A 17068-nucleotide genomic window follows, 5' to 3' on the forward strand; every position below is an offset into this window, starting at 1 on the left:
CGATTAACAAACATATGTGCACTCATAACGTATACATTACAAGCTGCGAAGTAGTTTGTGGAAGCGACTTTCAGTATCGTGTTTTCTTCCTTTTTTTTTTCTTCTTCTTGTTCATCTTTGTCTCTGTCTCTTCTTTTCTCTATCTCTATCTCTTTCTCTTTGTGTCTTTCTCGTGCGTTGTTTCGTCCCTCTTTCACACGTATCGTTCAATGCAGAATACATATTGCACAAGCTAACTGACGCGAGTATCATCGCTAAACGATAAAAAAAAGTAACAAGAAGAGATGCGATAGGCACGAGAAAGCATGTTCTCAATTATTCCGTTTTCTCTCTCTCTCTCTCTCTCTCTCTCTCTTTCTTTCTCTCTTTTTCGAGATACAATTTCTTTCAATATTTTCTTCTCTCTTATTTTACGTTAATTCTCTGTCACTACTTCACGTACGGGCTGCCATGGCGGCACAGTCTGTAATACTTATTACTCTTCTTACTATTATTATTATTATAATTTTTTTTTGGAACTGTTTATTAATTGTCATTGATTAATGTTAATGGATCGTGGCACGGTGTGTTAGTTGGCGAGAGACATGACAAATAATTTTTTGAACGGGCGAAGGTTGCTGCATGCTCGAACAAATGCCGCCTTTGACTTAGTGGTAACTAATTAATTCTGGTATATATACACCGTCCTTTGTTTAATTAATCGTCAATCGTATCGGCAACGTCGCTCGCCATTTCTTTCCCTCGCGAGCAAATCTCGATAATCGCGCGCATCGATATTCGTCCGCGAAAATCTTTTTTTCGGCAAAGCAACGTCTCTCCAATTACGTTTCGAATTACCCGCGAATAATCGCACACGATACGAAAGAATCGTGCGAGTGTCGTCGTCGTCGTCGTCGATATTTCAGCAAGTACACAAGTATTATATATATATATATATATATATATATATATATATATATATATAATATACAGAATGTATCTGAACAACCGCACTTCCTTAAAATTTTTTATTTATTACAATTAAGGGCTGTATAATAATTGAATTTAAATTTTTACATATTAGAGAGAGAGATTAAATTAATGATATGAGCACGATTACAAATATCAATCGATGATGAAAATAATCATTTTTTTATCATGTAAAAGCTATATTGGCAAGAAGCAAATGTAAATTCTTTAAATTTTGAATTTAATTGGAAATAGCTTTATTTTTAATAATGTTTTTAGAACAATTGAGTTTTAATTTTTCAATTTAATATTCAATTGAAAATATAAATTAAATTTTAATTTTGTAAACCTGCTGGAAAATTATTGTACCCATAATATCTTTAAAGCGGTTCTTTTTAACATCGTAATTGTTGCTAAAAGAGGAGGGGGGCGTTGTTCAGAAATAGTCTGATTGTATACACATAACGTCCATCTTTCTTAATGATTGTTTAGCCTGGCATCCACTAATTAGTCGTCAGTGCGTAGCCTTAATTAGTTACCGCTGAGCGTGCAAGCACCGCCAGAAGTTTTAGTAGTGGGCCGCAAGCGGGAGTGCGCTTTGTTTTGTGGAGAAAGAGATATGGCGAGGAGATGTACGACACCGTCGTCATCATCGCTCTCGGGAAAAAAGTAAAAAAATAAAAAAAAAATAAAAATTGTTTCGATTCGCTCGATCGCACATTTTCGGCTCTTATGAAGAGAAGGGCGGGAGTATTTTATCAATTGACTAAAATTATTGCTATTATACATAGCCATCTGGAAATGGCAAAATTTTCCCAAGCTTTCGTGGATGTCAATCAATGCCGAAATGTTTCTTGCACCGAAATGCAATAACGCATGCGTTATTAACGTTTTTTTGACGCGCAGTTCAAGTGGTTCTCATACTTTGAGCTTTTATCTGCTGCTCGAAATGTAACGAGACTACTCGTTAAGTAGTTTAAATTTATCTACTCGTTGTCTCGGACAATCTCCAGCGAATCGTTGAAACTTTACGATCTGCAGTCATCCATTTCTGAGTCTGCGATAAGAGAACCGCGTTGTATGATTACGATATCAGAGTATCTGAAAATATAGTAGTAAAATAGAAAGACAAGTGAAATATCCTAATAGAGTAAGATAAACAATTTTATCGCATGCAAAACAGTCGAGTCGTTTGATAAAAAAATAAATATATATTCTATGAAATATATTTCAGATAATCTTGTTTATTGATTCCAAGATATCTCTTTGTCAAACAGATTCTGAATTTATAGATTTATATATTTATATATTTATATATTTATATATAATATTATATAATTTTTCAAAATTAAATTTCATTTATCGCGAATTATTAATACATAAGCGCAGTTTGAGAACCACTGACGTATGATTTCTCGAATAAAGAGCATCGCTTTAATTCCGAAAACGAAATAGCCGTCTCGTCGCGACTAGAAATTTCCCGATAATAATTGAAAGTAAAAGTCTTGAGCGTTGTTGAGAGCAATTTTGCAGAGACGGAATAATTCGCACAACATCTCGCGTCACGCATCGAGTCCATCGTTGTCGATCTCAGAATCGCGAGAGCACGTCACGCGAACACGTAGCATCGGTAGTATCGGTATTGGAAACAATGTTGAATTGTATAATCGCGTGTCCCGTAGATAGTGATTTTTGCGAGATGTGAAAGTAGAAGAGAGCTCACACATGTTTTACATATATATATCATATATATATATTTATTTATTTATTTATTTATTTATTTATTTATTATATGATATATATATATGATATATACACTAATCTCTGCATCTCCTTTTTTGGCGTATTATTACTCACTCACACCATTTGCTCGGAAGTATCTTTGAATGGCTTTCGTTCGGAGACCGTTATTGTTATACTTCTGGAACGAATAATATCTCTTAGTGCATGGAATCATATATCAAGCGAGTCGGCACACGAGTCGAGGCCGATTGATACCTTTTGCGATCGAGTCTATCTGTGTAGCAAGAAACACGTATATATTGTACCTGTATTATTACCTTCGATGCGAGAGAGAATGCGCCTTTATTCACCGCTTCAGGAACTTTGGTTGCCCCGGCCGTTTCGCGCGGAGCAACAGTTTTCATTGCAACCCTGGGATATGGCGAAGGAACTTTTTGACCCTCGGGAGAGAGAGACCCTTCGCCTGTGTATCGCCGAGTGCGGGCTCGGATCGATAACGCGAGTGAGAGAGCGCACGGAAGATTTCCGCGCTCGAGGAATCGGAGCGAGCTTTCTTCTTATTCGATCAAAAAAAAAAAATCGAAATTGCCGATCGAGCTTCTCGAGTCGCGTTGCCCAGCGGGATCGTTAATATTAATAATTAAACTTGGATGTCATAGTACAATAGTAATCGTGTTACGCAATAATAGTCGATATCTTAATGTACCCTCGGCACGCGGAATGCATCTATCGTAATGGCATCCTTTTGCTTCATTTTACCTTTCATAACATTTATTGTTTTTTCTTTACAAACCGAATATTATGTAAAATTTGGCTCGAGGCTAATTTTGCACATTTTCCTTCATCTCGCGCGAGGCGAAAGCTCCTTATTTAGACTCGGCGTTTTTAGCAAATGCTCGTTCATATTCGGGACACCCCGTGTATCTCGGAGTCTGCCGTCCTTGTACGAGAGGGGCGGATGTAACGGGTGTCTCGGACACACCGGAGATTTATCGCTCGCTCTCGTTGGTCGGTCGCGATGGCGCATAGTAGTATCCTTGTTTGCTGACGTCATTAGTCCTGTGAGCGTTGATTTGAATTCCAAGTAATTTGCCAAGAGAAGTACGTTATGTAAACGTCACACCTTAATCACTGTTGCTTTACTCGTTGGGTTATGCGACTGTGGTTCTAGTGCATTTGACTGACTTTTCAGCCTGTCACGGGCTGCATTTCACACCTGTTTCCGTGTATGTTTTTACTTCTGTTTCTTTCACTCTCTATTGTTCACTTAGCCCATTTTATGTCCCGCCTCTTCTTCCTCTCCCATTCGACGTCAGCACCCGCATTTATTCGCATTTTTTTCTTTTTAACGTCGACGTTCCCGAAGAAGACGTAAAGTCGGTTCTGCAACTCGGGATTTGCGATAACTTATTGGCAGAGTTATTTACTAAATGCTCAACGCGGTATATACACTTTAATTTCCGCCGCTATTCTTCTTTCCAAGTTTAATAAACTTGGCGACAAAAGTTATCAGGCCGACGATATTTCTCATTTTTAACTCGGTAATAATACTCATTATTCGCGAGAAAGACAATTGTTACGTGTATATTACGGTTATATTGGCTCAGTGATTTATTTAACGAGAATTCTTTATCGATTATCAAACTTTGTTTATTGAAATTTCGTAAAAAAAAGTTACAAACTGAAATTGCGATATAACTTCGATACTTTAACGTCTGTTTCCGTTTTAATATCAGATTTATTCGATTGGATTTAAACCTACTGCAATTATTGTTTCCACAATTTTACAAAGTCTATTATTTATAATAAAAGTGATAGGTTGTTTTAAAGGCAATAAAAGCAAATTTATGTAATTTCGCAGGTAAAACGAGCAAGCGAATCATCGCCCGGACAAACTCGGACGTTTTAATCTTGGCGAAACGATCTTCGATCTCGATTCTCGCTCGCTTTGTAAAGTTAATGCGACTTAATTACTCCTTAAGTACTCGTGATTTACGACTTGAACGCGCGACGTGGAAGAGGCGAGCGAGCCGATTCAATTGTTCGCCGCGCACGCGAGCGAGCTGTCATTTTCAGGAACGTCGAATAATCTCAAACACCGAATCCTCGAGCCGTTCCTCGCTTAATTCTATCCAAAATCCAACATTCTGCTCCCTCGCATAATTTATACGTCGTCTAAGATTAAGATTGGATCAAGATTTCGCCCTTCATTTTCCACCTTCTCTCTCGCTCTCTCTTTCTCTCTTTTGAACCGCGTCAGAATTGCAGAATTCAGCGTAAGACCGGAGTAAGCCCGTATAATTTGTATAAGGTACATTTAAATACGACTTGGTGTTTAAAACGGATCTTACAAGCGACGAAATTTCCCCCTCGGTCTCTCACGTTGCGCGAACCCTTCAATTTCTCACGTGCCAACGCAAAAGTGGAATCCCTCTCGTCGCCTCTCAATGGAGGGAAAATCAATCGAGCATCGCGCGGCTCACGGCGACATTGTAAACGACCTTAAACGCGAATTAGAACAAATATTTTCGGCCATCGCATAATCATTTCTGAGCCACTGTCATCGGTTGTCCCCCCCGCAAGAAGCGATTGTACAAGCTCGCTTGGGAAATACATAGGTAAGCCCTCTTTTTCCCTTTCATTCTATCGACTAGCATGTACCCCGAGCGAGAGAAAGAGACGCCATATGAAAATGTACATACGAGAGAGAGGGAGAGAGAAAGAAAGGAAGAGGGGAAGGGAAAAAGACGAGAGAAAAGGAGATAGAAAGAGAGAGGAAGAGAGAGAGAGAGAAAGAGAGACGATACGTGGGAGAGACGTGGGTCCAGGGGTGGATGTTGGCAGCGGCATTTATTGATCGCTCGTAGCAACCCTGCCAGCAACCCCCTCACCGCACCCCCCACCGTCGTCGCCGCCCTCGCGCGCTGCGAGTCCGACCCTCTCCTATTCTCCGCGCGCGCGTCACCGGCCGCGAAACGAAAGCCTCAAAGCTGCACGAGCCCCCCCGTCTCCCCTCTCTCTCTCTCTCTCCTTCCTCCGTTCCCACGAGGATTCAATCATATTAATTACTCACAGCACACCGCCGACGATTCTCGGCGTATGCACGCAAATGCGCCCGTTGATCCCCCGCGTAAGCCGAATCTCCGCGGATCGTTTTTCTCTTAACGCGTTTGCCTCTCTCGCGAATTTGGGATAAAACGTCGTCGTTCGGGACACGCTCAATTTGCGATACTAGACCGGAAAAACGACGGGAGGCACGTTGATGTGTAATCGGGATGATAAGAAAGATATTGTCAAAGGGCATTTTATTATTTTTTTTTTTTTTAATGAAAAAGAATTGAAAAAAAAAATAACGAGTTGTGGAATGAGATAAAATTCGAAATATTCAAAGTAAATGTAGATTTTGCGCGGGACAGCTCGGTGATCTTTCGAAAAACGTTTTCTCTCAATTTTCCCTCGGGATTAGGTTAGGATTACATCGACGGTACGATAAAATTCCATGCATAAATAACATACATGTAAATTCATCGAATACTTGGCAGCTAGAGGCATCGTCTGAAGTCTCGGACACAGTGACTCACATTCTATTGAACATGTCAAGAACATTTTTATACACAGTAAATGTTTTACAAATACATAAATAATAATATATACATCTAATAAAGAATGATATCTACGAATCTAGATAGAAGCGGCGTTGTTGAGATACCAGAAATAATTTCGATAAGGAAAGGTGGCCCAGATGCGCGATAACAAAGTTTCCCGACGCGATAAAAGTTACCTTTTCTCCAATATTCTCATTACTGAGTAATTGCGTTGAAAATAGTGCGCGACGAGAAGTTACAGCAATAATTGATAAGCGTACATTACGAAATGACAAAAATATTACTCCCGTATTTATCTCGCGCGAAATTGAAGGATATACTAATCGATTCGATCGTGTTCGTTCTTCCGATCAACTTGTTCATTTAATTGCCTAATTATATATTTTCGCCAAAAGCGATTATTGTTGCACGGTTAGTAATCTAGATTATTATATTGCGCGTTTCTGCAATAATTATCTTAATATTAATTTTTCCGGTCGAATTAAGTTTTTAATTAAAAATTTTTAATGAGAGAATTAATCCTCTCCGCGAAGTCGTTCCTTACGTTCGTTTAATTAAAGAAACGCTTTATTCAGAATTTATTCGTTTTATTCATTCAATCTTAAGTTATTCGACTCATCATACCTTGAACGGAATTAATTAATGGAGAAAAAGAGAGGGTGCAATTAATTTATACGCAAATCTATAAAGTTCGGTTTTGCTTTTAATTTTTGCTATTTTTCATAACATATAGGCACATATAAATTTTCGCGAGAATTTACACGCGATACACGTACCAATTATGGAAACACGAAAAACTTTGCGTAGAAATATTTCTCGTTTCGTAACATTTATTATCCGCGCGATCGAAATTATGTATGAAATATTCGACGGTCATAAATTTATATTTTTGCAAATTTTGGAATTTAAAATCGATTGCGACAAATATCGCAACTCGGGAAATTACAAAGTCGTGTGCCGGTGGTCTTCGCGAGTAATTACTCTAGAAATTATTTAACATTCCAAGGGATCTCGCGCAATTTAACGGACGTACAATTTAGGAATTATAAAGTCTCGACGATAATTTTTTGATTCATTTTCATCTCGACGTGTTCTCTCGTTTACAAGTTTAGTGCTCCGCATTAGTCGGTCTTTTCGTTTTAATTATATAAAATCCAGTCTAGTATGATGCCCTTTATTGTGCCTCTCAAGGCACAATAATATAAAAGCCTCTTCGGGAATTTATTCAACTATCCTTTTGAGAAGAGTTTAGAGCTTTATACATTATATAGATATTACGTATTCTGCGAACGAGTAATCGAAATAAAAATAAATATTTCTTTGTCGATTATTAATAGCAACATTTAGCGAATAATTTTTACGGTGTTATACTTTTTTATGCTACGAGAGAAATAAAAGGGATTAGCACATTTTAATATTTTGTGATTGTACGTTTTTAAATATTCTTGGTAACGACAATGGTACATTGCAAATCGGTATCACTGTACACGGTTGTCAGGCTTTTAGTTGACATTTGCCGAGAAAAAAAAGAGTGCATGTATATACACGCAATGCAAGAGTAGTGTATAAAATTATATATCGGAAATCAAATATGCAATTACGCATGAATGGCATCGCGTTGATTGGCAATAAATCAGTGAGCAAATATCGTAATTAATATTTCGTTCGTACACATTGGAAACTAAACATACAAAATTGTGGTCGTTTAGTAAATAAACTAGCATGAAAAATGAACAGTGATTAACAATATGTTAGCCGCGTGTACCAAACTGCTCTGCGTTAACAACTCGAGCATTCGCGATAATTCATTTTTGACTTCTCTTTCTACGATATCGAGTATATGTCATAAATTTCTGTTTATTAAATATCGAGAGCTGATCTCATTTTTTTTTAATTTGTATTATTATATGAAAAATTATATAATATTTTATGTGTAATATTAAAATAATTGAAATATACGATAGTATGAGAGATGTATAACAATACTTTATCGCAATATTATAAAATATTTCGAATTAATTTTCGATATTTTGATAATTTTGATTAGATTAATTTTTAATCAGGCGATAATTCATTTTTGACTTCTCTTTCTACGATATCGAGTATATGTCATAAATTTCTGTTTATTAAATATCGAGAGCTGATCTCATTTTTTTTAATTTGTATTATTATATGAAAAATTATATAATATTTTATGTGTAATATTAAAATAATTGAAATATACGATAGTATGAGAGATGTATAACAATACTTTATCGCAATATTATAAAATATTTCGAATTAATTTTCGATATTTTGATAATTTTGATTAGATTAATTTTTAATCAGGCGATAATTCATTTTTGACTTCTCTTTCTACGATATCGAGTATATGTCATAAATTTCTGTTTATTAAATATCGAGAGCTGATCTCATTTTTTTTTAATTTGTATTATTATATGAAAAATTATATAATATTTTATGTGTAATATTAAAATAATTGAAATATACGATAGTATGAGAGATGTACAATATAACAATACTTTATCGCAATATTATAAAATATTTCGAATTAATTTTCGATATTTTGATAATTTTGATTAGATTAATTTTTAATCAGGCGATGCATATTTGATAACGAGAAAATTATACACTTTTACAATGTACCAATTATATAATCGATATTATTTTTATAAATCGATCAAAGAGAATAATATTGCAAAATCGAGCAGAGTAGCTAAAGAGCTTTCATCTTACAATCATAAGTCTCTTTCAGCAACACGTAAGCTTTCATATATGAATTCTGAATAGGATCGATTGCTCGATTCGTCGAATTAATTTAGAAACATATATATAATAAACGAAATCTAAAATATCCATATTTGGAAACATCAAATTTTAACAAGATGCTCTTGAGAATTGACCTTATGTAAGGTCTCTACGATATTAATCCATTTTCGATTTTCCGCACCAGTATAATCCGCCGACTTGCAACCATAATCAAATCTCGCAGTTTTTTCTCTCTTTTTCTTTTCTTACTCGCTCGCTGGTACATCGTACAATTTAACGCTTTGGAAAAGTTCAAAACTTTTGAGAACGCAATAAATCTACCCAGAAGCCTTAACGAGCTAGTCCGCGGATCTTGCATAAAATTTTATCTTTCTCGTCACAACGTAATTGATCTTTTTCTTTTGCCTGATCGTATCTGTTACATATCAATTTGCCTTTACAGCGTCTTCTAGAATTGACATTAGGATCGCATTAACTAACATCAAAAGTTAAAATTGACGAATGTTAACAAAACATGCCATTAATATTTTTTTTGCGCGCGATTTTTGCTCGTCGAAATAGTATTTATCGCGCGCAATATCTTTTTCATTACATTCGCATTATTTTAATAACGCGGCGAAGCAGCAAGTAAATGTCCACGAACATTTTCCGATTGCCTAGTTCGCGCAATTGAGGCAATTTCGATAATGATGTTACTATTATACGATCTGCTAATAATTACATTTAAAGAGGCCAATATCACATTGAATTATGTTCCGAACGGTACTTGGAGGGCACATAACTGCATAATATTCGATTTGCGATGAGCGCGCGCGCATATAACTCTCACATTAATTATCATTTTTATATCCATTTGTCCAGAATTTCCAATAATATCGAATGGTTTTATCCCGAGTCTAGCAAATGCGGCAGAATTTGGACTCGAATTCAATTATTTGAATCACACAAAAATTGTACAATCATACGTTGATCGCTTACATGCGTGTATTCAACTTAGATTCAAATATGAATTATATAATAATTTTTAAATAATATAGGAATTATAAAAATCCAAATCTTATTCGCAAATATTTGTGAATAAGACATACAATATTATAATGTACAATTAATTGCATTTTTAATTTTCTATATCATTTTGATACATTGAAAAGTGGGTCGATAGCAGATTTTCGATAGGAGTATATATTACTTGTGTGATTATTAAAATGATAGCTGCGGCAAAATAGACTATTTATATCGTCCGATAGAAAAAGAACTCGCTAACTGACACCAAGAATGCCATTATCCGCTCATAAATTATCCAATAGGATAAGATACTTAATTTGCAATTATCTTTTATTGCGCAGAAGAGCGTTTTAATTCGTGAAATTAACAAGATTATCAGCGAAATAATCTGTTTGACTGAATCGTCTCTTTGCGCAGCATAGTTTTTTAATTGACAATATTTCGCGACCGTCTGTACGAACCGCATCGAAATAATTCACGCTAATTATTCACGGATCGTGGAAACTAGAAACAATGGTTCTGGACTGGTTCTCGAAATATCGTCGTAATGAAAACTAGCTTCCATAATTTATGAAAAGACGTTCTCCACGAGAGCTTGAGAATTTCGCGGTTTTAATCCACTCCGTCAAAAGGACGGCAGCTGCAACACGTCGCAAACGAATATTAACAATCGAATTTAAATTATCGAGTAATTCCCTTTCTTTCATATACCACGCGAAATTATCTCGAGAGCATTTAGCGGTATTCGCGTTGTCATTGATCAACGTTATTAACTCGATTATTAACTCAATCGAGTAACTCAATTGCTGACCGACGCGTGAGGCAGCTTCCCGAAGTTCCTTGAACGGAGAGTGGATTAAGACCCGGTCGCACCCGCCATTGCGATTACGGGAGCGACACGATGCACTAACGGTCTGTGACAAAAACAGGATACAGGTTGCCGGCCATGCCGTGGAGCTGGCTAGGAGCGGCGGCGCCATCGGCAGCTGCAGCTGCAGCGGTCGCCGCGGCCGCGGTGACCCCATCCCCTGCAGCTGCACCGCTCGTCCTCGCACCCAGGGCGGCAGCGAGACGGAGGTACTGATTAAACAAAGATCCTACCACGCGACGTTATACGTTTACATCGTACATATGCATAAACGATACCACAAACACCTTCCATCCTTATTCCCTCCCCTCCAATCAGCTCCTTCCTCCCCGTTTTTGCTCGCGTTTTTCCGCGAGAGAAGCACGCTTCTGGACAAAAAATCGAGACTCGAGGAATTGCAAGTATCTCGTATAGTTAAAACGGTTTTGTGTTTTCTCGAAAACTCGCTCTTGGTAAAAGCAACTCCGGAAAAAGACGCTGAAAGCTTTTTGTTGCCGCTTGTCGTTGGTATAACTCGCTTAAAAATCTGCTCTAAGTGCGTACATTCTCCCTTTCTATTATCGGAGATCGTGCGAGATCTTCCCGCCTCGTGTAATTAGCTCGATTGCATCGAGTTGAGCGAAAATTCTTGACCCGAGATAATCCTTGTGAGATGTAGTTCACGTTTGACTTTGCGTTGCGCGGTTTGTGCGGAAAGAAAGTCCTCTTTTTCCCGGCCGATGCCAGACGAGGAATAATCCGCGAAGTATAGTTGAGATTTTTCGCTAGTAAAAACGTTTTCGCTACGTTTTGACGTGTATCCCTTGCTCTCGTTTATTTTGTCTAAAAATTCTATTCGCTGTAGATTCCAAAGTATTATTAGCGGTATTACATTAATATTTGGGATTAAATATCGATAACAAAACGATAATTTAATTGCAGTTAAATTGTACGTTGATATTATTACGCTTATATTAATTCGCTATCTTTTAGAGTATTGCATCTGAATGTGCGAAGAAAATTTGTATATATATCGATTGATTGTCCCTTTGAAAGTGCATCAGCGAGTTAATCGGTGGATTCATTTTTAATCGGAATATTCTTCTCCGGAGAGAGATGGCTCCCATTATATGCGATTCTATTACGGGACTGCAAGTCGCGAAATATTCGCAATTTATTTAAGCAAGATCCGGAGCAATCTCGATGTACAGTTATAATATGCGATTTCAATTCGCGCCGGTTAATTCATTACGCGCGAATTCACCGCGCATTTCGCGCGTGTTATTCTTATTCGTATCGCGCATGATATTATCGCTAAAGTATTATATTATTTTGCTTTTAGCGCTCTCCGGAATTTGCGTCTCTCCCTCCCTCCCTCGCCCTCTCTTTCCCTCCGCAAAACCGCGGCGTAAATTTAATATCGTACGATGATCGCGTGTAACAAACGACTATCCTGCACACCTTCCCTCTTCGATCCTTTATCCTCCTCTCGTATATTCACTCTCTTCTACTCAATAATTGATGTTGCCACCTATCTCTTCTCGATGTACTCGTGATTGGCAGTGTAGCGTACAGAGTGGAAAGAAACTCCTTGAATATTCACTTGTGCACGAACCACAATTACCATCACCCCGAATGCTCTGCCATGGTTGTTGCATTGATGCTAGTCGGACGAACGCGATATGTTCCTTTCTCTTCCCTTGTTCTTTTTATATAATTCATATATATATTGTTTCTGCTCTTAGAGCACGCATATATGTCGGCATTTTTCGCCTGTTAGTCAAATCCGATCGACTACTAGGGAGGAACTTTCGTTTCGGGCGATGCTCGATCTGTGGCCGGAAGTAACCGCGTAGACTTCATTCAATTATTTATCACTAAACTTGAGAGAATTTAATAAAATACGTATGATACGTAAGATTGACAGATCATTAATTCTCGATTACGTAAATAATACTGCCATAAGTCGCGAAAATATTTTAGCGTCAAATTATTTTTAGAAACATTATTCGTAAATTCATATTTCCTCCTTTTTTTCTATTGTATAAAAATCAGTATTTACGACCGCGCGTGAAACAAAACAGCAATATACGAGATGAGAACGAATTAGAATTGGAACAAAGTGAATGGATGAAGGGTTAATATTTAATTCGTAGGCTCATTGGTTTCCGATTAAACTTGCACATCGGTGACACGTTCATTTATATGTGCGGTGATCGCGCACCGGAATTAATAACGCGCGTATTCAACGGCGAATTTTTTTATTCGCGGCGAAAATTTTGCAACCGACTGGCGAACGTACGATCGCGAGTAAGTGGCAGACGGGGCCCGCCGGATTAAACCGGACGACAATGTTTTCATTGTTCGCGGGTGTAATATCACTGTTCTTTGCCGGGCGCGCTATCGTCGGACCGTATTTCCATAAATTTGAATTTCCTCCGGGCCGGGGCGGCGTGTCGGGCAATCTGCCACCGCGTGCGCAGTCGATTAATTAATGGCCGTTAATTGGCGTGTCACGCGCACTCGTAAAATTCGGCCGAAGACAGCGGTCATTCAGCATGGTTGGCTTTTAAATTCGTATCCGGGATGAATCCAGTCGTTTGCGCGTGTCGCGTTCGCGAAATATGTCAGAGTAAACGAACTATAATTTTTCCGGCGATGTATTATAATTTTGAGCTCATTTTAATTTTGAGTAAAACGTACATTTCAGAAACAAATTTGTTTACGGTTTTAATTGACGCCAAGAGTAAAATGTAAAAAGTAAAAACAATGTTCTATCGGTAAAAAAAAATATAAAAATTAAATACTTCAATTTTTTTCTTAAATTCTATTTAGAAAATTAGAAAATTTTGCCAAATGAGATAATAAGCGCGATCTCTCTTAATAACCTGTCTGAAATTTCGAGAAAAAAATAGACGCAAAAATAACCAGCGAAAATGCAGAGAATGAGATTGTTACTAATACAAGTATATGTATATGTTAGCAAGTGATTACGCTTTTGTGCCACAGATCACGCGAGCCTGGTAACAAAGTATTTATGATGCGGTTATAACACCGCCTCTCCCCCTGCTCCTCACACAAATTCCTCACACTCTTCTTTTTGGAATGCGCCTGCTATTTATGCATCACGCTCTTATTCTTGACCCGCCTTTAGATAACCGGCAATCGAACCGACCATTAACCTTTCGTCGTTGATCGTTAACTTTCGTTTGGTTTGCGCTAACATCACGCGCGTTACTTGCACAGTTGTTGGTAGTTGTCTATTAAAGATGCTGTTGATGTTATGCTCGTTTAATTGAATCTATTAGTCTAACAACAGTGCATATATTCATTATACCTTGTTCAACATAAGTCTTTCTATAATCAGCGCTTTGAAGAGATATACATTTATAATTATCTTATATTATTAGAAAAGCGAGAAAAATAATCATAGTAAAGTAATGGTTTTATATAAAAGTAAAATTAAATATATACTTATACATTTTAAACGAAAAATTTCTTATTGCTTATTTGATATACTTAAATACATTTACATTTAAAAAAGTATATACAAGTTAATACAATGAGTAATATAAAATCTCTCTTTCTCTCTGAATCGAAAGAAATTGCAAGTAAAAATGTCGCGTGTTATTCTCTTCAAAGTGAAAATTATTTAAGGTCAATTATCTGTATAAATGATAAAGCACTTGTGTTAAATCGCTCTATCGGCAGCTGATCCGAAAGACGAGATGACTTCGTGCCGATGAAAAGGTAGGCAGAATCGACAGTTTTTATTACTCCATCTTGGACTAGTCGAGGATAAAAGGAATTCTTCCCGTCGCTGAGTTTGTTGTGCCAATATTTTTTTTTCTATTGAATCTGTCGATAACTCAACGTCATTTGTCGTTTTCGTCAGTACAGGCGGCTATTCATTAAAGTCACTATCCATCAAGGTTAGGTACCTATATGGCTCTTCCAGTCATATCATCTATCAACGTTAAATAAATTAAGAAATATTTCACAAGTATAATCTGTCATGATAGCTCAATGTAATTTATTTGTTGCGCTTTCTGGAAAATTAAAATTGTTATCCAGAGATATTAACAATGGCGGTGTAATTCTTGTTCCAACTTGTCTTGCTAATTTATTAGAGAAATATTAATGACTATAAATAACGGCCAGATTTTCATTCCATTAAATTATTTCAATCAGTCTAATCAAGGAACGCTCCCCTTTCTCCGTCATCTCCGAATATAATTGCTCACCGTTTCGCAATTTACATGATTAATAGAGACCCAAATTGTTTTCCGTCTCGCTCTAGAAATACAGAGAGCTACTAATATTTCATAATCTCGTCGAAATTCACCGAGCGAAGCTCGCTGCCGTGAATCTAAAATGCATCATCCGAGTAAGAGAACCCAGCAGCCCACGTTGTGCATTGTCAGCTTTCGGAAGTGCGCATTCGTCCACGATCTTTCCTCCCCTTTCGGAGGAAAGGTTCTCCCGATCATGCAAGCTGCTTCGCAATCATGGATGACTCGCGACATGTTCGCGTCATCATCCCGTTCAATTTTGTTGAAAAAAAAGTGTTCTCTTGAAAAATTCAGATACAGATCAGCTGGAAAAAGAAGCGATTGCTTTGAAAAAATATCTCGTGTATATCCGCATTGCGCTTTTCTCCTTTTTGATCTCGTCAGATTCAATCGTCGCGGATATCTCGATTTCCATTTGACAGCCTTTGAAATACTGCTTTTTGCGATTTTGAAGGTTTTTAATTGACGGGGCCCTTCAAAGTCTAAAAGTTGAAATTACCGCAGAAAATTGTCTTCCTACTCTGTGCTATTTGCTACAAAAATTTATCGCGAGCGAATCGAGTGATAAAATTATCGAAAAATTGTAAAGGGGTGTATTTTTACCGGGATAAATGTCTCGTTCCCTCAAAGTTCGAGTTATCTCTTTCGTTTCACGAGTGTCAACTGCAAATGGAATAAGAAGGGAAGGCGACTTTTCTATTTTTCGATTTTTCGAAATTGATCGTTCTATCGCCCTCATTTTCTTTTACCGTCAAGTCTTCCGGTGTTTTCCGTGCTCGTGTTTATTTCTCGAGCACAATTCCCCAAAGCCAATTTTTGATAGGAAAAGCAAAATTTCCTGCTCGTGCCATATCGAAGGTCTCTCCTCTGCATAAACAGGGTCAGATGTTTGTCGATGGATTCTGCTTGTTTTTTTATATCGTCAGTGCGGTCGATATGCGCATAAAATGAAGAGTCTGTTATATTCCAACTGTGATCACAAGTTCTTTCCTTCTCATATAGCTGCCTTTATTATATATATTTCATCTTTGCGACGTATGAGATTTTCTACGTAAATTCTTTCAGAACGTTATTCAAATTTTCAATAATAAAAATTAAAATAATTCAGTATTATTTGAAATCTTCAACAAGCTAAGCTTTTCAAACGAAATTTCATTCTTCAGATATTCAAATTTTATTTAAAAAATATTTAGTATATTAAATATGATACATTATTAATGAACAGTGAATTATATAATTTACAAGCTTTTCAAGAAAAATAGTTCTTGATTTTCTACGTAAATTCTTTCAGAATGTTATTCAAATTTTCAATAACAAAAATTAAAATAATTTAGTATTATTCGAAATCCTCAACAAACTAAGTTTTTCAAACGAAATTTCATTCTTCAGATATTCAACTTTTATTTAAAAAATTTAGTATATTAAATATGATACATTATTAATGAACAGTGAATTATATAATTTACAAGCTTTTCAAGAAAAATAGTTCTTGATTTTCTACGTAAATTCTTTCAGAATGTTATTCAAATTTTCAATAACAAAAATTAAAATAATTTAGTATTATTCGAAATCCTCAACAAACTAAGTTTTTCAAACGAAATTTCATTCTTCAGATATTCAACTTTTATTTAAAAAATTTAGTATATTAAATATGATACATTATTAATGAACAGTAAATTATAATTATATAATTTACAAGCTTTTCAAGAAAAATGGTTCTTGATTTTCTACGTAAATTCTTTCAGAATATTATTCAAATTTTCAATAACAAAAATTAAAATAATTTAGTATTATTCGAAATCCTCAACAAACTAAGTTTTTCAAACGAAATTTCATTCTTCAGATATTCAAATTTTATT

The 17068-nt window shown here is 36.4% G+C and overlaps 1 protein-coding gene across 10 annotated transcripts in view; it reads left to right on the forward strand.

Moving 5' to 3' along the window:
* LOC105251079 (RNA binding protein fox-1 homolog 2) overlaps window positions 1-17068 on the forward strand; it is a 262872-nt gene that overhangs the window by 227913 nt on the left and 17891 nt on the right. For 4 of the 10 annotated variants that reach the window (XM_025412975.1, XM_011257601.3, XM_025412971.1 and 1 more), the window contains one exon: window positions 11000-11147. The exons of the other annotated variants lie outside the window; for them this stretch is intronic. In XM_025412975.1, the coding sequence (XP_025268760.1) occupies window positions 11000-11147 (148 nt within the window). The remainder of the gene's footprint in view (window positions 1-10999; window positions 11148-17068) is intronic. 10 annotated transcript variants of the gene reach the window in all.

The sequence above is a fragment of the Camponotus floridanus genome, unplaced genomic scaffold, assembly GCF_003227725.1.
Source record: "Camponotus floridanus strain SB8 unplaced genomic scaffold, Cflo_v7.5 scaffold6, whole genome shotgun sequence".
Classification (NCBI taxonomy): domain Eukaryota; kingdom Metazoa; phylum Arthropoda; class Insecta; order Hymenoptera; family Formicidae; genus Camponotus; species Camponotus floridanus.